This window comes from Sinocyclocheilus anshuiensis, unplaced genomic scaffold (genome assembly GCF_001515605.1).
Source record: "Sinocyclocheilus anshuiensis isolate Anshui unplaced genomic scaffold, SAMN03320099.WGS_v1.1 scaffold1823, whole genome shotgun sequence".
In the NCBI taxonomy this organism is placed as follows: domain Eukaryota; kingdom Metazoa; phylum Chordata; class Actinopteri; order Cypriniformes; family Cyprinidae; genus Sinocyclocheilus; species Sinocyclocheilus anshuiensis.
Window position 1 is genome coordinate 570,993 of NW_015549711.1, and position 24,315 is coordinate 595,307.

At 36.6% G+C, this 24,315-nt stretch overlaps 1 protein-coding gene and 1 long non-coding RNA gene across 2 annotated transcripts in view; one reads left to right on the forward strand and one right to left on the reverse strand.

Annotated features, from left to right (window-relative positions):
- The first annotated feature begins 2,361 nt into the window (after positions 1-2,361).
- On the forward strand, positions 2,362-3,976 carry LOC107660718 (uncharacterized). Its single transcript, XR_001631034.1, has 3 exons — positions 2,362-2,430; positions 2,527-2,646; positions 3,911-3,976. It is a non-coding gene; the product is annotated as an uncharacterized LOC107660718 (long non-coding RNA).
- Positions 3,977-9,711: 5,735 nt separating this feature from the next.
- LOC107660717 (mitogen-activated protein kinase kinase kinase kinase 2-like) overlaps positions 9,712-24,315 on the reverse strand; it is a 20,556-nt gene continuing 5,952 nt past the window's right edge. The window contains exons 6-33 of the mRNA XM_016450115.1: positions 22,856-22,911; positions 22,707-22,754; positions 22,434-22,476; positions 22,277-22,349; positions 21,141-21,272; positions 20,999-21,061; positions 20,790-20,871; positions 20,321-20,428; positions 19,413-19,491; positions 16,550-16,608; positions 16,344-16,390; positions 16,205-16,243; positions 15,852-15,885; positions 15,609-15,768; positions 15,341-15,510; positions 14,210-14,251; positions 13,909-13,993; positions 13,694-13,773; positions 13,524-13,584; positions 13,214-13,337; positions 13,079-13,137; positions 12,840-12,943; positions 11,407-11,578; positions 11,246-11,314; positions 11,062-11,148; positions 10,901-10,971; positions 10,466-10,521; positions 9,712-10,359 (exon numbers count right to left, since the gene is read on the reverse strand). Coding sequence (XP_016305601.1) covers positions 10,272-10,359; positions 10,466-10,521; positions 10,901-10,971; positions 11,062-11,148; positions 11,246-11,314; positions 11,407-11,578; positions 12,840-12,943; positions 13,079-13,137; positions 13,214-13,337; positions 13,524-13,584; positions 13,694-13,773; positions 13,909-13,993; positions 14,210-14,251; positions 15,341-15,510; positions 15,609-15,768; positions 15,852-15,885; positions 16,205-16,243; positions 16,344-16,390; positions 16,550-16,608; positions 19,413-19,491; positions 20,321-20,428; positions 20,790-20,871; positions 20,999-21,061; positions 21,141-21,272; positions 22,277-22,349; positions 22,434-22,476; positions 22,707-22,754; positions 22,856-22,911 — 2,291 coding nt within the window. The 3' untranslated portion in view covers positions 9,712-10,271. The remainder of the gene's footprint in view (positions 10,360-10,465; positions 10,522-10,900; positions 10,972-11,061; positions 11,149-11,245; positions 11,315-11,406; positions 11,579-12,839; positions 12,944-13,078; positions 13,138-13,213; positions 13,338-13,523; positions 13,585-13,693; positions 13,774-13,908; positions 13,994-14,209; positions 14,252-15,340; positions 15,511-15,608; positions 15,769-15,851; positions 15,886-16,204; positions 16,244-16,343; positions 16,391-16,549; positions 16,609-19,412; positions 19,492-20,320; positions 20,429-20,789; positions 20,872-20,998; positions 21,062-21,140; positions 21,273-22,276; positions 22,350-22,433; positions 22,477-22,706; positions 22,755-22,855; positions 22,912-24,315) is intronic.

Genomic DNA, 24,315 nt, shown 5'->3' on the forward strand with positions numbered 1-24,315 from the left:
CACTGGAGCGAGCTCTGGGGCTGGAGCCGGCACCGGAGCGAGCTCTGGGGCTTCATCAATGCATGGCGGGCTTGACACATTAACGTCTTTCGGGCTTGCCACATTAGCGTCCTTCGGGTTTGCCACATTAGCGTCCTTTTGGCTTGCCACATTAGCGTCCTTTTGGCTTGCCACATTAGCGTCCTTTTGGCTTGCCACATTAGCGTCCTTCGGGCTTGCCAGATTAGCGTCCTTCTGTCTTGCCACATTAGCGTCCTTTCGGCTTGCCACATTAACTGCCAGCTGACTGGACTCAGGAACGGCCGGCTTTCTTGACTCGGGAACTGCCGGCGGAGGGGTTCCGGATCGGAATCGGAGACTCTCAAGACACCGGATGACTGTCTCCTTCCAGTCGAGGTCGGTGGTGTCTGGGAGCTCCGTGGGATGATGGAATGTCATTCCGGAATTTATTAATCTTCACGGGGAATCACACGTAGCACTGTAGACACAAACACTACCAGACCCTGGAGCACACACAGGGAACACTATTTATACACACAGGAGGAGGGGATGACGTGACACACCTGGGAGCAATGAAACATCATGGGAAACACCTGGGACAAATTAAACATGGGAAAGGAAGGCACATGAGGAAAACAACCACAAAACACGGAACAGAGTCTGACAATTACGAACAATAAAGCTTGTTTTACCATCAGCTATCAGTTTAGTTCCATTTCCAACGATTAGCTTTCCACATGTGACCACACTGCAAAAGTAAGTTTCATCACTGGAGAGGCTTTTGGGGACTTGGTGCACACAGCTCTGTACAGATGATCCAGTCACAGAGATCTTCTCACACTGATCTTTTCTGTCTCCATCAGTGTAAGTGAATCCTGAATGGGACTCTCTTGGTTTGTATCTAAGCCAGTATCTTTGTACCCTCTGCCCTCCTGAGCAACTCTCACCAAAGATTGAACAATGAAGAGTCACTGAGTCTCCCACATGATGTGAGTCCAAAACGTGATGCTGAATTACTTTAATTGGCTTTGCATCTATAATGAAAAATAATATAATATTAGTACTGGCAGCAATAACAATAAAAACAAAGTTTTAAATCAAAATTAAAAGTCACAGATCTCACATTCCAGGCTTCTCACTCACCGTTAACCGTCAGGTAAGTTCCCCCTCCAAAGTACAGCTTCTCATAAAGTAACACACCACAATGGTAAAAGGCGGCATCTCTGGAGGTAATCTTGGTGAATATTAAAGGCACAATATGTAAAAAAAATTTATTAAAATATCCAAAAACCACTAGAACAGTGTTATATATTTTGCTGACTTGTGTACTTACATTATCCCAAATGTTTCGAAGAATGTTTAAATCCAGAGAAATAAGCAATTTTAACTAGTGAAACGGACCGTGTCCATAGTGTCATTGTGTCGCCTGCCAATGAAGTCATAACCCCTCGATTTCTGGTTTTGTTTTTTAGAAAACACAGAAACACCAAAGACACTTTAATATGTTATGCGTTTTATTAGACAGGTGACGACCACACAGAGTAGCATTATAACAGAACTTTCAAATGTATCTAGTATGATAAAACAGCGCTGCTTTACCACACATACTCACGACCGGAAGGAGCAGAAGCAGTCGCCTGTGGCATAATAAAATGCTTCACCCTGCTTCATTCTACTACGTTAATAAATCATTAGCTCATCCATTAACATGATTTCTGCCCCATCGGATTGCATCGGCTGTGGGGATGAAGACGACAACTCCCATGATTCCACACTCAGTCACGGCATCGTCAAACTACTCCTTTGTTTCTTTGTTTGTTTTGAATTCGCGCCCCTAGTGGCAAAAATTACATATTGTGCCTTTAATGCAGATTTCTTGTCATCGACTTTGAATTGAAGTCGAAATTCTGCTTGAAGTATTATTTCCTGGTAATATGTGGAAACTATAGGGTTTAACATTTGCCCTGGGATTTGTTTCAGCCAAAACCAGGCCACAACTGGATCAGCAGAGGTGTGGAATTCCAGGATGACCGAACCACCCACTAGTGCTGTGATTGAGACGTTTGGCTGAAAAACATTGGGGATCATAGATACACCTGAAATAAACAAAGAAAGTCCTGATGAGTCTTGGGAAGTCAATCATTTGGCATCATTTTTTGTTTGTATACATTCTCAAACCATACTAGAAAACATGATCATCAGCTCAAGGGCTGCTACAATTGAAGCAAAAAAAAGACCAAATACTAAGAAATTCATATGTGACCCTATTGTTGTGTGATTACTTCCACCTGTGTGTCATTAGCTTGTTAAGTCTGTGTGTATATAAGGTCTGTGCTTCAGTTGTGGTTTGTCGGTCGTTGCTTCTGGTTTACACTCTCACCTTCTCCGTGTGGATTATGTTCCTGACTCCTCTATGTGGATTGTACCCTGGTTCGTGGATTGGATAATTTGTTTTTTTGTGTTTAATAAACCCCTGTGCTTGCATTTGGATTCTCGCTCCTCCTTGTCCTGGCTTACATGTTACAGAATGACCGACCAACTATGAATCCAGCAGCACAAATTATATGTCTCCATCAAGGAGATCGGCCTATCGAGGACTACGTGATGGACTTTGTTGATCTAGCACATTTGACTGGCATGGACAAGGTATGCTTGATGATATTTTTTCATGGTGGCCTATCTGAGCCGCTCAGCTCACTCATGCCTTTGCATGATCCTCACTGGACTCTGGAATTTTACATTGATCTGGCACTCCAACTGAGCGGCTCTGCATATACTGTGGGTGTTGTGGATGAGGAACACGGCACTCCTGCAGTATCTGCCACTCCTGAGCCTCGTCCCATCATGGCCGCCTGTCCAGAGTCTCTTCCCAAGGTGGCCGCGTGCCAGAGTCTCGTCCCGTCATGGCCGCCATGCCAAAGTCCCCAGCTGTCATGGTCATTACGCCAGAACCTCCAACCATCAAGGGTGGTACGCCAGAGTCTTCAGCCATCATGGTATTGCCAGTATTCCCGGTCGTCATGAATGTTGCGAATGAAGTCATTAAGGTGGGCCCTAGGTGTTTGAGACTGTCTTCTAGTTTGGAGGACACTCCACTGACGTCAGTGCGAGCAGCTGGCATCTCTACGGTAATGTCAAGCCTGGGGTTCTCCAAGGTGGTCCCGCTGTCTTATTCAATTCAATTCAAGTTTATTTGTACAGCGCTTTTCACGATACAAATCATTGCAAAGCAACTTTACTGCAAATTAAGTTTCTACAATATTTAGTGGTAGCTTATCAGTGGTGACTGTCAGTTAATGTACATATGGCAGAAATTTACGGAAAAATCAATTAAAGACGTAATCAAACAGATGATGCTATTAACAGCAATTATTATATGATGCAATCAAACTTATAGCAAAATGTGGTAGGTCCTCTGAGGGTTTGGAATGGCTATTGTGTGTGTTTGGGCTACACACTGCTCTGCTACTTCTCCAGAGCTCGTTCCAGTCTATGAGCCAGATCCAGAGCCCACTCCAGTCCTTGAATCCGCTCCAGAGCCTGCTCCAGACTACGAGTCTGCTCCAGCTTCTCCCGAGGTGGCAGCTTATGCTGCAGAACCTCCCAAGGCTGCAGTGTCAGCTTCAGCTCCTCTCATGGCAGTAGTGCCAACTTCAGAACCCTCTGTCTACCATATCACTGCCAAGGAGACTGTTTATGAACTCTCTGCCTGTCCTGTCACGGCTATGGAGGCCATATGTGAACTCTTTGCCTGTTCGGTCAAGGCTACGGAGGCCATTTATTAACTTTTATCCTGCTCTGAACCGGCCGAGGAGGCCTTCTCTGAACTCTCGCTGTGTTCTGAAACAGCCTTGGTGGCTGATTGTGAATAGTCTGTCCGTCTCGTCTCAATTAAGGTGGCTGATTTCAGTTCCTCCGAGGTCTCAGCCCTGGTTTCCTCATCCATCTGCTCCGCTCTGGTGGTCTTCTGCTTCGCTCTGGTGGTCTTCTACTTCGCCTGCTTCACCGTGGTGGTCTTCTGCTCTGTTCTGGTGGTCTTCTGCTCCGCCTTTGTTTTTGCTTGTTTTGTTTATTAAAGATGAACCTCATCTTCATTTCATTACGCTTGTCTATAGTCTCGTATTTCAAGTGTGCAACACTGCTCACATAATCCTGTTGGATGATTATTTATTCATTTTAAAGTTTTATTCAACATGTGACCAACCCATAATCTTGATAAAATGTTGATATCCTCACTACTCCTACTTCTCGCTGTATTTTATAAAGATGACATCCTGTGTTTCCCGTATCCCATTTTTGTTGCCACTCCTTAACGATATATGCTTTAATTATTGCTTTTGCTTCAAATTTGATGTTCGATTTCTGAACAAATTGTTATTTGAGCCTGTTCATAGGAAGTAACCGAACTGAATTGAACTTTAGTTCCAGGCTGATGACGCAAGACGCTCAGCCAAAGTTTGCTGACCGTCGAAGTGTTGAAGTTTGCCGAGGATTACCGTTGATGCTTATAAAGTCGTTTATGATCCTTTGCAAGCCTGAGGCACATACTGGAAATATGCTTATATAGCTTACTAATGTTATTAAATAACATTTTATTAAAACCTGCAAAATCCTTTCTGTAGAGAGATCTAAATTAATACTATAGTTTATTGTATATGCAGATTATATTTGAAGTTGTTACACAAAATCAAGCAGTTTATAAGGTTTATCTCTCTATATACTTTAGACATGTAGAACATGTCTGCATTTCTGCATCAGTGGATGTAATGTGTGCTGTAGGTGCGAAACTTTTAGTAATCCTAACCGAGATGTAGATGATCTTATCCCCGGTGACCGATATTTGAACTGCCTTCTCTCAACCTGCTCAAAATTTGTAACTCACAATGAGCTCACATATTACTCACACAGTGAGGATCACAGTACGAGGATAGTTTGAACTCACAATGAGCTCACATACTACTCACACCGTGAGGATCACAGTATATGAGGATTGTGTGATGTCACTGTGATCATCGCATGATCTCACGTGTTGACTGGGTCTTTTATGTCACACAGGTTTGGATGTTCTCTTTTAAATCACAGAATTTTCATTTTTGTGTGGACTATCCTTTTAATAAAGCTGAATATATTTAATAATGCGTATCATTTGTGCTGGCTATTGATTAGGCGAGGCAAGGCAAGTTTATTTATATAGCACATTTCATACACAATGGTAATTCAAAGTGCTTTACATAAAAGGAAGTAAAATAATCATTAAAAAATCACAACAATAAAACAGGGAACTTAAAAACTTTTTTATGATTTATAATGAATTTAAAACAGTTAAAAATAGAAAATGATTATACATAAATACATATATACATATACAGTGCAGTCAGTTCGGATGTAGCACAGTGCTCATTCAATAAATGCACAGCTAAACAGATGAGTTTTGAGTCTGCATTTAAATGTGGCTAATGTTTTAGCAGATCTGATCTCTTCTGGAAGCTTATTCCAGCTGCGGGCGGCATAATAGCTAAAAGCGGACTCCCCTTGTTTTGTGTGAACCATTGGTATTTCGAACTGACTCGATCCTAATTATCTGAGTGGTCTGTTAGGTTTACATTCAGTGAGCATATCTGCAATGTATTTAGGTCCTATGCCATTGAGTGATTTATAAAGAGTAAAAGTACTTTAAAATCAATCCTAAATGTAACTGGAAGCCAGTGTAAAGACATGAGAACTGGTGTGATATGCTCAGATTTTCTGGTTCTTGTCAGAATTCTGGCAGCAGGGTTCTGGATGAGCTGCAGCTGTCTAATGATCTTCTTGTGAAGGCCAGTGAGAAGACCATTACAATAGTCCACCCTGCTGCTGATAAAGGCATGAACAAGTTTCTCCAAGTCTTGACTGGAAACAAAACATCTAATTCTTGCAATGTTTTTGAGATGATAGTATGCTGATTTAGTTACTGCTTTGACATGACTACTGAAACTAAGATCTGTCTCCAGAATCACACCAAGATTCTTGACTTGATTTTTAGTTGTTTGACCTTATTGTGTATTTGTATTACCTTTTATGTTATTTACTCAATATGGTATTATCTTACTTAAAATATTATGTATAATCATGAAAGTAATCAATATACTAATCAATATGCTGAATTATTCCCAATACTGGATGTCTTAATGAGGATTGTATGTATGAGGGCCTTTCCATTGGGCAGTACCGGTGGTTTCCATTGGATTGTACCAGTGAACTTAAATAACCCAATGAACTCTGGGTGATTTCCAGAAGGTGACAGGAACAAGTAAACAGATTTGATATTGGTCTATAGTTGCTCAATATGGTGCTATCAAGATTGCTTTTTTTAGAAGGGGCTTAACAACTGCAGTTTTCAGGGATTTTGGAAATGTCCCAGAAAGAAGTGAGGCGTTCACCACTTCTAAGAGATCTGCTTCTAAATAGTTAAGCACAATTTTGAAAAAAGATGTGGGAAGTGTGTCGAGGTAACAGGTTGACGATTTAAGGTGCTGTACTATTTCTTCCAAAACTTTGCTTTTTTTTAAGGTGTCGTTGTTACACATATTACATGTACTTACTATTATAATAACAATTAATTATGCATAATTACATGCAAGCAACCTGTTAACTGTCGGTTCCACTTTTTGAGCATAGACCTGAAAATAACATTTCCAACTTAAATTGTTATACATATTAATGCTTTGGATCACAGACTTAAGGTTGGTCTCTTTTTAAAGAAGACACATGGCTGATTATTGTAGAAGTTATAAAAATTATATTACAAAAAAGTTATGGAAGTTTAAGTTTATGAAAAATTAAAAAATTTAAATATTTATATTTTATATAAAAGATATATTTTACAAAACATGCTTTACTCTAAAACTGCTAGAAAATTAAAAGCAAACATTTGAACAAGTTGTATTCCAAATTTGAGGTTGATATCTCAAAAAAATTAGCTTTCAGTGAGATTTTGTTTGGGCGTAGTACCAAGTTTTTCCACTAGATGACCATCAAACCCCATTAGTAACCATATAAGGGCGCCTGCATTTCCATATATGGTTTGAGTGACCTGAAACATGGTTTTCCATACTTTTCCCAATAATTATGACGTAGACATCACATTCAGAAGTATTAAGGGCAGTATTTGATTTCAATTTAACCTCTAAAAAACATAAAAGACATGCGACGAGAACCTTAGACCTACGTTACAGTTCATGCTGCATCAAAAATGGAGAATCTATTGGTTTTTTTCTTTATATTCAAAACACTTTTAGACCTTTTTTTCTCCAAAAATAGAATGGATGTTATCTTTTGAACACTTGAGGTTTTTACTGATTTTTCATGATTTCATATGTGCATCACTATTTCAAAGTAAAGACATCACACAACGTTTTCACCATTACGACTGTTTAATAGTTCTATAAACAGTTCAATAAGAAAATACAATAATATTAGGTCACTTACATTTTAGGCAGAACACAGCGCACCTCACAGCAAACAGCCGATTCATTGCTGATTGATTCTGTGTTTTGAACGAATCGGTTGAGTCAAAGTTTCATTAGCAACGCATAAACATCTGATGCATCTGCCGTTTGAACGAAACGTTTGAATGAACGACTCAATGACTCACTCATTAAACGCTCACTACTGGCAACTACTGGCATTTTAATTTTGTTGAAAAGTATGATTTCCACTAGGGCTGGCCGATATGGCCAAAATTTATATCACGATATATTTCTTAATGTCGGTCGATACGATATAATTCCGATATCGATATGAACACTATTCAGAAAGCCTCATAAAAACGGTCAAGAACGGCCACAACAGATGTCTGTACCTACAAACTTATGAAAAATGAATTTGCCAACTCTATGGAACCTACTCCTATAAAACTATATAATATTTTAGGAAAAAAATGGCGCAAATAAATAAATGTTCACCTTTTATTGGTATTTAGCCTTCATACAAACAAGAAATGTGAAATCACTGTCAAATAAATCTCAGACTCTCCTTATTAATATTAATATGTTTTACTTCAAACTATAGGCTAACATACCAGTCAAAAGTTTTTGAACAGTAAGATTTTTAATGTTTTTTAAAGTCTGAAATGAAAGTATTAATGAGATTAGTGGGAAAACACCCTCTATAAAGGTTACAAAAAAATGCCGTTGGATAAAATATAAAAAACACGCAGATTTATGTCACAGGTGATCGAAAACTGATGAGAATATTGCTTCAAAATAAATAATATTTACAAAAAACACACAGACACACACACACACACACACACATATATATATATATATATATATATACATAAGCTTGATACCATAGAGCCCTCCTCCCCCTTGTTTTCCTAAAGATGGCCATAAGAAATGACCAGTGGCGGCTCATCGGAGAATTTTAAGGTGAAAATGTGAGGAGGACGATTTAATGTTAATAAAATTCCCAATTCATTTCAGTTATTCAGCGCTGAGGAGTGTTGAGAAAAGAGACCTTGCAAGGGAGGCTAGCCTCCTTCTGATATCAACCAATCATCACAGAGACGTAAATTACCTGATATTAGTTTGAACGTCTGCCGCTGCGCTGATAATGTACCAAGTACTTATGATGAGTAGCGATATTGAATATTTGATCGCCAACAGATTTACCAAGCTGTCATTCAAACAGTATACATACAAATTTAGCGAAAACAGCCTACGCTAGATATATGCTAACGTTACAGCAGTCGGCTTAATTAAATGGCGCAACAAGCAGCTCTCTTTTAACACAGACTTTTAAGAAGGGATGGATGTTTGCTTCAAGTGATAGGCCAGGTAAGTGAAATTATATTATCTTGCTGTATGCATGTCCTTTTCTTTACGTTTTCTGACTAAAAGCAACCAAAAGGCCATTTTAAAGTGGTTAAGCAAATAATAATAATAATAATCGGCAGGGATCCCAGACCAATACAATTAGTGTGCCTCCTCTATTTTAAAACCCACGAGCCGCCACTGGAAATGACCACTAACCACATCAGCACCATACATAGTAATCGTAGATAAACCGGTCACAGCGGGACGGACATACATCCTGTGTATACATGTGAGTGACAGGTGCAATTTTTAAGTCATTGGTGTAACACTGCCTCTGAAATGCTTCATGACCACAGTGTTAATGCATCGGAAAAGTGAGAATGCAGAAGACCATTGCATATTGAGACCTCTTCTGCACTGCAAGTGTGAGTAGGTGTTTGTGGCAACCACAAATTAAACGCGTGACTATGTGGAACAAAACTATAAAATCTATTTAAAAATAGATGACTATATGTAACTTTAATGTAAGGTTAAATCTGCACCTATATTTTTATTATAAACAAGAGCACACCTGTAGAAAAGCATACCTACAGACACAAAGTTTTCATTTAGGTCATTTTATTGAGGAAATCAAACCCACTTGTGTTGATGGAGCCTTATTATGTCATTAAACATCTGCTGCTATAGCACTACAGCAGTTGTTTATATATAATAGTGTTAGCATAATACTATAAATATTAACTAATATAATTATACATCATTTGTGTATGTGTATTTATTAAAAACATTATTTGTTAAAAAATATTTGATTATTTAAATCTATATAATAAAATTAATTTAATAAAAACATGCTTCACATACATTTCTGTTAATTGTCACAATAATATTTATCTACTATAAAACAATGGTTTTAATTTTTTAAGCTTTAGCTCCCTCTTGAGGATTGATACGGTTAGTGATTAAAAATTAACCAACTATACAAATCACTTAACTGAGAAAGATTAACTAAAATTCATCTTATTTCCACACAGTCCTGAAAACCTATACAAACTCATCTGTTATTTGCCTTCTCTTTGCTAAAAATAAATCAGGATATGATTAAGACGTCTGGTACAGTTTGGTTTTACTGTATCAGTTTATTAGTAGTTATCACAATCCTTCCATCACAAAATGATCACATGATCTTTTTAATATACTGTAAATACATTTGTTTAATCCAGATTATTTCATATGAGAGTTTATTGACAACAAAGACAAAAACACCTTTAGAGGGCCAAACAAAAAGAACAAGGCTTTGGGCTTTCCTTTCTGTCCCCTCACAATGTGTACCAGTGAGATCGACTGAAGGGCCGTGTTCACACAGACACACAGGACAGATGCACAGCTCTGAAACTCTCTGTATTACCAGTTTTCATGCATTCTGGCATCTTGTTGTCATTCATGTTATTTACAGGTTCTGTCCTCTGGCTTTCCTCAGTAGCTGCTCTCGTGACCCGTTAAAATGTATAAATTGCTAGTGGCTGAAGGGATTTCAGTTGGGGTGCTTTGCAAAACAATGTCTCTGTAAACCAAGATTGGAGAAAAAAAAAGACATTACGAAGAATGAAATTCAATTTTTATTCAAGTTAAAAAGAAAACAATGAGAAGAGGTGGAAGAGAGTCAATACCTGTGCGTGCCTAAAACTTTGAACACTCGGCTTTCGTCTGTGATTTCCTGTGTTACCTACAAGGACACATGAGGATGACTATTTTTAAAATGAACATTTAAAATCAACAAATGATGACAATATTTACTGATACAGATTCAGACAGGTATATCAGGTTAGGTGCTATATTTCATTTTTGACAGAAATTAAAACGAGGCTGTGAGGGAAAGTCTTGCGATTTTTACAGCGACACACACTGTATAATGTTTCTACATTATGTAATTTTCACAAACTGTTTTATGGAATATATGTCTTTTGAAAGTTTTTTTCAGACAGACATTAATTTAATCTGTACTTCAATCCTTCACAGCTTCATTTTCATTCCTGTCAAAAATTAAATACAGCTCTACCCTGACTAAGGTCTATTAAAATGCACAAAACATCATAACTCTTTACCTCACAGCTGTGCAGACTAAGTCCTTCAAGCCCATGTTTCCAGAAAGCTAAAACACTTTCTTCTAAACAAACTGTTGAAAAACAGCACATGAAAACTTATGCCACTTGTATCATTTCATTGTGAACAGATACTATGTTTTCCTATCATGTCAGGTTTGTACCTAAAGTCTCGATAGGGAAGTCAAACTCCAGTTTGGATGCTAACTCCTTGCTGGGGACACCCTGCATATTGACAATCTTCACCGTTTCTAGAAGATGACAGTGAGGATTCATTTACAATATAAGTACCAGTGCGTGCTTTAGAAGTTGATTCATGTATTAATCATACATATAAATCATACATACTTTCCAGTGCAATTAAAACCGTGTCTCTGTCCAGCTGTGTCACTTGTACAGCTCTTACTGTCTCACTGTCTAAGGAAAGACACAAAGATCACACATTCACACACGCTTGAAATGCTTCAGCCCTGAATTCATGCAAGACCAGCAGCCAGTCAATCACTTACCTTGCAGAGGGTTTGGCGTGCCGTTCAGATGGATGATGTCAAACTTTAGCTGTCGTTCGTTTTGCTGTTGGAGGCTTTCCTGGACGCCCACACAGAGCTGAGGAAGCTCATCTGTCATTAACACCAGCAGCTCAAAGATGGGCAATGGGTCCGGCAGGGGCACCGCAATGTGCTTCAATGAGAAGACGATAAGAAAGGAGAAATGTGATGAGAGGACGACTACAAGTGTTAAGACTCTTATTAGTGAAAGCATAATAGAGTTTGTTTGGTAGCAATAAATCATTTACTTGTAAATAAAATTGCCAAATATTATTAATTGTAAATTCAACATCAACATAAAGTTATAAATGTTACATTATGCAAACAAGTCTATTAACCCTGTAAAGTTATAGGCATATGAAATAATAGTAAAAAATATATAAATATATTTGAAATGGCACAGTTTGTTGAACTTTTAGATAAAATCTTAAAAATTGCATATATGCATATATGTTTTTTTTTAGTATCATATTTGATACATCAGACTTTTTTGGCTCATATAGTGTGTTAAAGGAAAATATGGTGCTCATAATAAAGGAGGAAAAAAACACCAAATAGAGCAAAAATATGCAATTTGGTGCAGCTGCTGATATTTTTATGGCCAGAAAGTAAGATGACATTCTGATTGCTTTTAAAGTAAATCAATTAGATAATTTTAGCAGACTTCATATAAATATCAGTTGCCACTCTGTATCTCCCAATAATATATCTTAGATGATATTTAAATCACTTTTATTGTGGAGGGCAAAACATATAAGTGACGTGACATGTGACATGTGGCCAAGTATGGTGACCCGTACTTGGAATTAGTGCTCTGCATTTAACCCATCCAAAGTGCACAGTGCACACACACACACCCGGAGCAGTGGGCAGCCATTTTTTGCTGCAGCACCCAGGGAGCAGTTGGGGGTTCAGTGCCTTGCTCAAGGGCACCTCAGTCATGGTAATGAAGGTGGGAGAGAGCACTGTACATTCACTCCCCCCCACCTACAATCCCTGCTGGTACGAGACTCGAACCCGCTACCTTTGGGTTGCGAGTCCGACTCTCTAACCATTAGGCCACGACTTCCCCATCATATAATGCAATACAATGATGATTGAGAGATGGACAAGTACCTCAAAAGCCTACTGTATCATATTTGAAATTATTTTTTTATATATTCTTTCAAAAAATGGATAATCAGGTAAATCAAGGTTGCTTAAGTCCAGCAAGTGTTCATCTTGAAATACTATAACAAGTTTTTATAGCAAAAAGACATGTGAACCACAACCTGAAGGTGAAAAAGGCCTTTTACTTGCTAAAAAATATAGACCGTCAATCTGACGGCAGAAGACATGCATTTAGAGATAATGTATCATATATGATACAGTAAGTTTTATAGGGTTACTGTTACCTTGAGGTGCATGAACTTCTGCAGCGGTTCATACCACAATAGTAGCACAAGGCCAGAGGGAACTGCAGCGCATAAGAACGTGCTGTCTGTGTATGGGTTACGAGCTGATTAAGAAAAATCAAGAAAGCATGGCTTTTAGTATTTTTCCATCTTAACCAATAACAGAAGGTCAGCAAAGACATTCATCAGGATAAAATGAATAAGCATTGATCTATTATGATGAAGGAATTGACCCTCACCCACGCTGCACTTCCGACATCCCTTGGTGTCTGCAATCTTCACTGACACAGCAAACTTCCTGTGAAAATATTATTTTGAGTTCCAAATGAACAACATATAAGCTGAATTATTAAACTTGTATGTGTTTATGTGACCTGTGGATGATCCGTTCTGTGAAGCGGTTGGTGCCGAGGGACAAGTGACCCTGTTTCCTCTGCAAGTGCCCTCGCTGCTCAAACAGAGCTGTCAGTCTATGAGACCAGAGATGAGACGACTTACCTAAGAATAGAATAGAATAAAATAGAATAGAATTGATTTGAACAAAATAGAACAGCAGTTCACAGCCCACTGAGGTGTACATGTACAGTTTATTTATTTAGTATATGATTTCTAAAAATGGTTGGCTGTTATTGGTATCACAACATCAAATACTTCAACCATGTAACTATAACAAATGTTACGTACCAGAGATGGACATTAAGACATTGTTCATGACGTAAAGCCAAGTGCATCTCTGTGGAAGCAACTGCAATGGAGATTCAGGAGTGAAAAACATATTAGCCATTAAAAATAAGATGTTTCTCTCATGTTGTATTTTATGACAGAAACAGCTATTGGGTAAAAATACTAAATACCTTTTCTAAGGTGTCTTCATGCAGTTCATTTAAGTTAAGGATATAAACACCCTCCTCCGCACCCAGAATTAAATACTGATCTATGAGGACATGATTGATAAATCAAACAGAGTTCAATAATACTCTGATTCTGTATTACGTTTTTCAATCTATATTTAAATTACATTTTATTTTAATCACAATTCTGGATCAGTAAGATGAATGGAAATCTGTACCTCTTGTTTTGGGCAAAACCCATGTTTCTGCGCAGTGAATTGTCAGTGGACATCCATTAAATACTTTAGTAAAACAGGCTCCCATCTATGCAACATGAATTATACAATGTTTCACAAATATAGTACATCAGATGTAAGTTTTAAGATAAATTCTTAGGTTCATTCATAGATACTGGGCCCAAAGGTGCATTAATGATAAACTAGTCCTTAATTATATATTATTATGCATACTGTCACACTCATATTTAGTAATAGCCAGGTTTAACACTTTTAAAAGGTGTTATTAGGTGGTTAAACTTACATAGACTTGGGGAGTGGGAGGAAGTCCATGAGAATCGGCTCTCTATGAATTAAAGATTAAAAATACAAGGAACCAGATTCTATATGATCTTTAGTCAATTTTTAGTCTGTCAGTAATACTTTTAGTTACTCAAAAAACATACAAAATGTGTATTAGCATATATAATAGGTTTTTGAGATCTGTCCATGGTGCTGAAACATCTAGCATTACGCTAACAAAATAATGTGATAGATGTAATGAAATAACACCAAAATATTTGATCTAATAATGTTTCAACCAGTTAAATTAATTTAAAACTACTTAACCCCTTTGCTGTCACCCTCCATTTCCGGCATGGAGACACAAATGACATACCCAAAATAAAAAGGTTGCTGCTCATCAGACTTTCTGACTAGATACATAATCAACATATGTTCACAAAGCTGATACTTCAAAGTTTACTGTTCAAGAATCAGAATTACTCAGACTGTTATGATAATAGAGATATATAAGCTCAAACATAAAAACACAAATAAAAATATAAAAAAATAGTTTTTTAAATGTATAAAAAAATATGTTGCTGTGGTATATGCTTTTAGAAACACAATGAAGCTAAAGCCACAAGTCTACTAATGCTTCATTTCAAATTTCAGGACATAATCTCTAAAACTGAATTTTATGAAACATTTTCTAAGATCATGTCATGCGTGTTTTTAGAGAAGGCTAATAAAAGCCTAATAAAATAGATTTATGGCCCTCTAAGCTCTCCTGCGTGCTGCTTCCTCATGTCTGGCTCGGCAAACTGCTCCATTCATGATTCTATTGTTGTCACGCGACGAGCCTTTCACACCTCTGCCAGGTATGAAACAACAATAATCTGGGGCCGTTGCCAATCTTTGACAGCTAAGGGGTTAATAGTGGTTGACTAATGTAGGTTTTTCAATGACCAATTTAATGTTGATATATTTAGATATCTACCGATACATAAAAGACACAAAATCTGTACAAGGAATGCATGTGAATCAGTTCTTTGTATCTGACACTGTGATTGATAAAAGGACATTAATGTAGCTGAGATGTATTAAAGTGTGGGATACAAACACACATAAGTGTAAATCAGTTATATGTAACATCCAATATTGCGTAACTCACAGAGTCCTCTGTTTTCTTCCTCATGGTGCTCCACTCTGGAGAGAGAGCCGTGTCTCTGCTGAGAGTCCTTGTAAGAGTCCTCTGTTTGTCCTGTGTGTCATTATGATCAGGAACACAAGGGTCGCTGCACCAGTGCCGCACATCCTGACTGCCTGAACACCTCAACAACACTGACAAAAAGTTTTTTTGTCAGTGAAGAGAGAAATGTTTTAAAACTTTGTGTGGTGAATTTCCCATTGTCTTGTACTTTATGTTCAGATAGCAATACCTGATTTTGGACTTAATACAGTTTCAGGGCAAAGAGTAGCACTAGGTCGAAGCGTAAGGTTCTTGTCCTCCAGATCAGAGTCTAAAGAGCTCATGGGAGGAAGTGATGTTGTAGCAGAGACGGGTGGTGGGCTAAACAGTCCACTTTTCCTCTTACTCCACTATGAAACATCAGAAACCGTTTACAGCCTTACATATTTTTTCTATAATCATAAATTGATCATTAGGAAAGGTTCACAAATACCTCAAAACGTGAGAGTCTTTTTACTGTCAAACTCCTAAAAGAGAAAGAAAGTTCAATGGCAAAAAATGTTATCACACACGTGCAAATTATATTTCTGCAGTTGAGTTTTAAATTGTGCATAAAACAGGTACTAACCAATTGTAATTTAAATAATTATAAAAAATAAAAAAGGAAAGTAGAAAACCAATTTAGAGAGAGACTATGACTAGAAATACACACACACACACACATAATATCTACTAACAAAAAAATAATAATCAAGGCATAATTTCACTTTTTAGCTGACTCTTTTTTTTTTTTTTTGCAACAGATGTCACTCCACAAGATGGCGCCAGAATATAAGTTTGTCCCACCTCTGCTGTAACTCCTCCTCCACACTTTCCAAAAGACCCCTGCAGCAATTAATACATTTCAGATGAAAGGTTATAATACCTGTTTAGTCCGTAGTGCAATTATAAGTCCACTTAAATCAATCAGCAGTTCAGCACTCACGGTGACTCTGGTTCTTCTCCAGATAAGCTCCAATCATCACAAGATCCCTGAGAACATAAACATACTTGATTCTTTCTTTTTTTTTCAAGTGATAACCATGTATTATGACACAGAATATTTTATGAAGTGTAAAAGAATGTGGATTGTGTTTTGTTTGTCTCATTGGCTTATAGAGAACATCACAAAGAGAGAGCAATAAAACTGACCAGGTCAGGATAGTGTTCAGTCTCTTTCCGCCTGGGAGGGGTAAACTTGACCTGGTCAACTGAAACAAACAACAAACACATTTTACATATTACTACACTTACAGTCTTCATTTATGCATTTTTACCATTCAAAAGTTTGGGATTTGGTAATGTTTTTGAAAGAAGTCACTTATGCTCACCAAGGCTGCATTTATTTGATCAAAAATACAGTAAAAACAGTATTATTATAAAACGTAAAAATGTTTCCTATTTTAGTATATTTTATAATGTCATTTATTTCTGTGATTCTGTGATTTTTCAGCATCATTACTCCAGCCTTTAGAGTCACATGACCCTTCAGAAATCATTCTAATACTGTATGATGTGGTGCTTGTGAACCATTTCTTGTTATCAATTTTCTGCTGCCTTATATTTTTGTGGAAATTGTGATACATTATCTTGCAGAATTCTTTGATGAATAGAAAGTTCAAAAGAACAACATTTATTTGTACTAATTAAAGCATTGTTTGCAGAATACAAGTATTAATTTATTAAATAAAAAAAATCTTACTGACCCCTTTTGAATAGTAGTGTAAATATCCATAAATATGGACAATATTAATCCATATTCAGTAATCATGTTGTTCCGATTTTTTAACATGTTAGAATGTGATTTCTATGGTGTTCTTGTTGGTTGCATATATGTGAGATCTCCAAGAACTTCATATATGTACATAGTACATACAGTAGTTTGAACATCACTTCCTCGTCTGCCGTAAAGAAGCTTCATTGTCTGTCTGCCTGTGAATGCTGTAATCTTACAGTCAAGACGTGTGACAATGGATTCTCAGTAAAAGTGGCATCAACTTGCCACACGATAACACACATGCATCGCACTCTCCACTTGGCCTCGAATGTGAGCACTGGATCCAGTTCACGCGAGTGAGTGTGTGAGGGGGATGGATACGCACATGCCATAGACGTGTGCTAAACAGTACCAGCTCTAGGAGTTGTGTGTCTATTGACATCACTGAAGCTATGCTCAATAGCAGCCTTGTTAAAGCAGCACCTCCTCTGCTACACTTCCATACATTAAACTTTCTAATCATGCACGCGCTGCAATGAACATAGACACTGGAGTGACAGGGAACTTCAGAAAACGGATGAAAACATAATATAATCAAGAAACATTTAAAAAGATATGGCCAAAAAATGTGTTTGCTACTCATTTTTACAGATAATACATGATTGTGTATCAGAGGTTTTTAATTACTTATTCTGGTATAATGTAAAGTATAACAAATTATAATGTATAATTCTGGTATAATGTAAAGTATACAATTTAATGATAGCAAATAGGATGCATATAGTATTTCTGAATACAAAGACTTGTTTAATTAACTATTTACTCAAAATGTCTTTCCAAGAAAAGAAAAGAAAAGAAAAATAGAATATAGGATACAAAAATAGAATTTAGGCACACTTATCGGCTGATACGGACAATATAAAAATATCGAGGGGTGAGAACCAGACGGGCGTAAGTGAAATTTCACCAACTTTACAGGAGGGCCAAAACTACAATTTATTCCATGCATTACATTAATGAGTTTAAAAGAAATAACTATCTATTGTGATAAAATAAAATATCATATAAAAAGTCCTTATGTCAAATTAGTTAAATGAATGTGATTAATTTTACTAAAATAGTAATCCCAGCCACTTAACAAAATGGGCGACTGAAAAGCCTTTACAGATGCCTTCCCTATGAAAAATAAAAATGCAGAAATGTATTTGAAATACATTTATTTAATTCTAAGTGTACTACATACATTTACATATTATTTACATATTACTAAACTGGTATACTTAGAGTCTGCTAAATTAGAACAACTAATTTTGTGCTTAATGCACTTTAATTGTAAGAAAGTAGTTCTGAAGTCCAACTAAAGATACACTGAAGTATATTTGATTGTGCTAAAAGTTAGGTACACTTTAAATATCTTACATTTAAAGACCAATATTATTCAAAGATCATACAATCCTCACTAATAGTAACATTAAAACACAGTTTAGGCTTAATATTGAGAAATGTGCATTGTGCATTCCAAATAAAAGTTTAATTATTATTTTTTACGTATATTGGTAAGTTTTGTGACATGTCAGTAAATATACAATAAATAAAGCATATAAAATGTTAATAGATTTGAACTAGTATGAAATAAATATCTTTTAAATACAGTATATTTCTGTTTCACTAGGGTTTGTAATAAAAATTATGATAGCGAATGATACTGAAGTAATGAACTGCATAACTAATTATTATCAACAATAATAATAATCCCTTCTCTGCATTCTCTCTCTTGTGGCTAAGCAGTAACTGAGTGCCTATATGATGAAATATACCATTAGAATGTAAGTTATTGGTTACTACCTGCTAGCAAGCTACACCTCACTGACATTGAATTGCACGTGGTATCAGCCATTTTGACTCATGTGCTATCCACAGGCTTTACCCACAATACATTTCTCAATGTATTCTCAATGTATCTCAGTGGCGTAAGTGCAGTTACGCCCTTTTGGCACCAACTGGATTAGTAATTTCAGAGTTAAGTCTTTTGGTTTCTAATGAATAACTCCAAAATGATTAAGAATTCACTTGTGTCCTTTCGGCAGTAGAAAGAGCTCATCAAGAGCTTTCATTTGATACAGTATATATATCTCAATTTCACCCAAAATGTCACTTACGCCCTTCTGGTTCTCACCCCTCGATATATAAAGAATTAGGACTGAATAGTGTATATTGTAGTATGTTAATAGTATGTTAAATATAAATGGTTATGTGCAATTTCTATTGGAAATAAGGACAATGTTAACCAGAACTTACATTGTTCTTCTGATAAACTTCTCTCCACTGGCATATGTTTCCCTTTAGACTGGATTGTATCTGGGGCTGTATCGTTTGCCTTTTACACACACACACAAATATCGCCACTAAAAAAACTGTACACTTTGACATACTGAACTCTGACATGAATATTTGGAGAAAGCATTAAATGACTTTATAATTTAGGGAAATGTTTCCCAATAATCCTGAATCATGTGCCTCTCCTTAAAATGTTCTTTATTTATCCTTGTTTGGACAAATATTTTTTTGATGACATGCAGATATGAAAGTAAGTTGAAATAATTTTAGGTAAAGTAATTTTAAGTAAGTCATTTGAAAGCTTACGCATGCTTTTAAGAAATTCTGTCTTGCTTAATGATTTATGATGCAATTAAATTAACTTCCTAAACAGAAAAACTTTCAGAAGACCTTAGATCAGCTCGGATTAGACGGCATACTGAATTTAACACAGATGAAAACGAGGCTGTGAGGAATAGACTTACAGTCTTTACAAAGGCACACACTGTATAAAGGTCCTAGAGCATGTAATTTTCACAACTTGACTTTCAAAACTGTTTTATACAGTTTTCATCTACTAAATGTTTCTGCAGGAAAGATGCTTTGTCAGATGAAAAATATATTGTTAAACAACCGTACAATACATTCAAAATACTATACTTTTTTCCCTCACAGCCTCATTTTCATTCCTGTCAAAAATTAAATATGGCGCTATCCTGTATTCCTGTGTTCATGCCATGTCAAAATTACCATAATTATGTAAAAGTTGCAAAATAAGTTTTGCAAAAAACAAGTAATTTCTTAGCCTGAGTACACGAATAGCTCAGAGTAGAGTTGATATCTCATAATTACAGTAATTGCAATATAATGTGCATGTGTCTTATTCTCACCTCTTCATTCTCTTCAAGACTGGGTGGATGATGGAGGTCTGGATTACTTGCCATGTCCAGTAGCTCAATCATCAATTTTCTGGTGAGTAACTGTGTTACGAAAGGGTGCTGGGGAGAGAGACAATGGCAAAAATGATCAACTTTTCTAGAAATACAAAATGTATTAAAATTCAGTATTGTACATTTAATGTTCTCTTGTAGGGATGCTTCACTCAGGATTTATTCCACAAAACCAGAAAACCGCAAAAATCCAGATTTTATAATAGCTTTTACTTAGATCTGTTATATACATGAAATGCATCCTTTCTAACCATTATTTAAAAATAAATAAATACATAAAAACGTTTCCTTGTGCCTTAAAGCTTTAACATGTTTTATGACCACACAAGGAAAGTTATTATAGGGGTATGTGATATTCAGTAGCAATGCTAATATTAACTTTGATTTTTTAGTTTGATTAATCTGTCACCTGGAGAAGAGTTTCTGCTGTCGGCCTCTTGCGAGGACTTTTGATCAAACACATCTTCACAAAGCTATGAAACCCTGCAGACCTGCAAAGACAAGGACACAAACCTTTCACCAATCATGTCAGGTACTCACGGGAAAACTTGCACTTTTCTTTACTTTTTCCATTTCTAAGAGAAAAGTGATTTCTTTCTGTGGGGTTTTGAATCTTACCATTTGCTCTTGTCTTTTAGTTTGGGAGGCTGGAAGCTGCTCTTAGACATCAACATCAGAGCTCTACAACAGAAAATAAAACCTCACTTCAAAAATGCTTTGTTACAGGGTTTTCATTTTCTGTGAAATTAGTCATTCTGACCGCATGGGATGAAGGTCAAACATAGGTGGCTGTAGCTCTGCCAATTCAATGGCGGTGATGCCCACTGCCCAGATATCACACAGATGGTTATATCCACCCTTCTTTTCCACTGCTGCCACCTCAGGGGCCATCCTAACAAAACAAAGACACATTTCCTTTAGACACCACAGCCTGCTGTCAGTCTGATTGTCTTTCAGAATGATGCAAAGAGTAAAGGAGTGAATGGAAAAGGGGCATATGGAAATGTTTGGATCATGCATTCTTTTTATGTTGTTGTGCATTGTTTAAAACCTGTAAATATAATAAAATCACAGACACACACACACTACCATTCAAAGGTTTGGGGTCTTATGCTCACTGAGGCTGCATTTATTTGTATTTTGTAATTTAGTATTCAAAATACAGTAAAACAGTAATATTGTGAAATATTATTGCAATTTAAAATATCTGTTTTCTATTTTATTATATTTTAAAAAGTAATTTATTCCTGTGGTGGCAAAGCTGAATTTTCAGCATCATTACTTCAGTCTTCAGTGTCACAGGATCCTTCAGAAGTCATTCTAATATGCTGATTTGCTGCTTAAGAAACATTTCTTATTACTATCAATGTTAAAAAAGAATTGTGCAGCTTTTTTCTGTTATGTTTCTTTGATGAATCAAATGTTCAAAAGAAAAAATAACAGCATTTATTTGAAATAGACATTTTTTGTAACATTATAAATGACTTTACTGTCACTTTGGATCGATTAATGTATCTTGTATGTATCTGAATAAATGTACTCATTTCTTTCCAAAACAAAAAAACTAAAATCTTACCAAACCCACACTTTTGAACAGTGGGGTAGATATTCAGTTTATTAAGCAGATAGATTTAAATGTACAGTTCACCTAACAATTCTGTCATCATTTACACATCATTTGTTTTTCCCAAAAGCATTTGGGAAATGCAGCCCTGGTCATTTCTCCTTTTGTGTTTCATGAAAGTAAGAAAGTCATAAGGGTTTGGTAAATTAATCTATGGGTCAACTATTCCTTTGTACTAATCATAAGAGACAGTATGATAATTGCTTTACAAGACAATCCAGACAGTGTGATTCTGCAGGACTCAAGGGCAAATCTCTGTGCAGACGGCTCACCAGTAGGGAGTTCCTATGAAGGACTTCCTCTTGGCAACAGAAGCACTGATCTCAGCCGCAACCCCAAAATCAGCTACAGAGAGAGAAAGAAAGAGAGAGAGATACAATAATCCAAAATATGCAGCTTCAGATGTCTGTCTGACATAAAATCACTTACCCAGCTTAACATCTCCTTGATCAGCAAGAAGAATATTAGCTCCCTATATTAGAAGAGAAAATTCAGCTTTGTCATCACAAAAATCCATTTTAAAATATAATTTAAAAAAACAGTTATTTGAAATTGTAATAGTCTTTCGAAATATTGCTGCTTTTACTGGATTTTTAATCAATAAATGTAGTCTTGGGCACTAGAGACTTCTTCAAATACATTAAAAAAAATCCTAAAGACCCCAAACATTTAAACAGTATTGTCATGAAAAGCCTCATTCACCTTAATGTCTCTGTGTATTTTGCCTGTCTCATGGAGATGATTCAACCCCTGGATAAGACAAGAACAGAAATCTTCTCAAAATGTAGGGATGTGTCATTGAGAAAGATTTATGCCTCCAAAGATCTTTTTAAATAATTAATTAGCCTCACCTGGAGTGTTTCCCTGCAGATGTAAGCAATCTGTTTTTCCTTTAAAGGTCCAGTTACTGTGAAGGGCATATTATGTTAACTCTCACTTAACTGGGGCAGTGGTTAAACGCAGACATTAAACTCTCAAAGGAAAAAAAATCACCTCAAATATGTGAGATGGAATTGTTGTTAGGAACAGCCTGAAATGTATAGTGGTTTGTGGAAAATATTCCTCTCCTTTTATGCAGTTTTCCCATCCCAGATTAAAAAAGTAATAAAGTCATTTGAGTTTGGAACAATGTGAGGGTGATAAAGAATTTTCTTTTTGAGTGATCTATTACTTTAAGATGCTTAAAGGAATAGTTCACCAAAAATGAAAATCTGCATTAAATGTATTCACCCTCAGGCCATCCATGATGTATATGAGTTTGTTTTTTACTGAAACAGATTTGGATAAATTTAGCATTACATCTCACCGATGGATCCTCTGCAGTGAATGGATGCCATCATAATGAGACTCATATGCCATCTATGGACTTGTGGATTATTGTGATGTTTTTATCAGCTGTTAGAACTCTCATTCTGACGGCACCCATTCACTGCAGAGGACCCATCTGTGAGCAAGTAACTTAATGCTAAATTTCTCCTAATCTGTTCGGATGAAGAAACAAACTCCTCTACATGGATGGCCTGAGGGTAATTAAATTTTCAGCAAATTCCTTTAAAGGGATCATATGATGTTGCTAAAAAGAACATTAGTTTGTGTATTTGGTGTAATGAAATGTGTTTATGCAGTTTAAAGTAAAAAAAAAAACATTATTTTCCACATACTGTACATTATTGTTTCTCCTCTATGCCCGGCCTTTCTGAAACGCGTCGATTTTTACAAAACTCATCGGTCTGAAAAGCGAGGTGTGCTGTGATTGGCCAGCTATCCAGTGCGTTGTGATTTGCCGAATACCTCAAGTGTATGACGGAAATGTTACGCCCCTTACCATATTGTGATACCCTGTCCAGCCGGAGCGAAGAGACAAAAACATTAAAACCCATTATAAATGAGGCATTTGTTGCATCCAGTGGGGACATAATTACTGATTATAATGACTTATAGTGTCATTTTACGCATTGCGTATCGCGCCGCGTAAACATAAAACCATGTCTGCATTTGTTCAAAGTTGGAATTGCCCCACTTTATAGAAACAGCATTTGTGAACAGACATATTGTAGTCTACTCTACCAGGTTCAGGAAACAGTCCTCCATTAAATGCGCTGCACACATCTGAATATTGTGCTTTCATAACGAAACAAACAGCGTCTTCATGACATGGCGGCGGCGGCAACAACAAAACTACAGCGAGAATAAAAGTTACGCCTTCTTTCTTTGCGTGAACATTTGGGCAGCGTTATGCAAATCTTCCCACATAGTGACGTAGACATGTGGGGGCGTGTTAGAACGAGCCGTTTTAGGTAGGTGTGGCTGA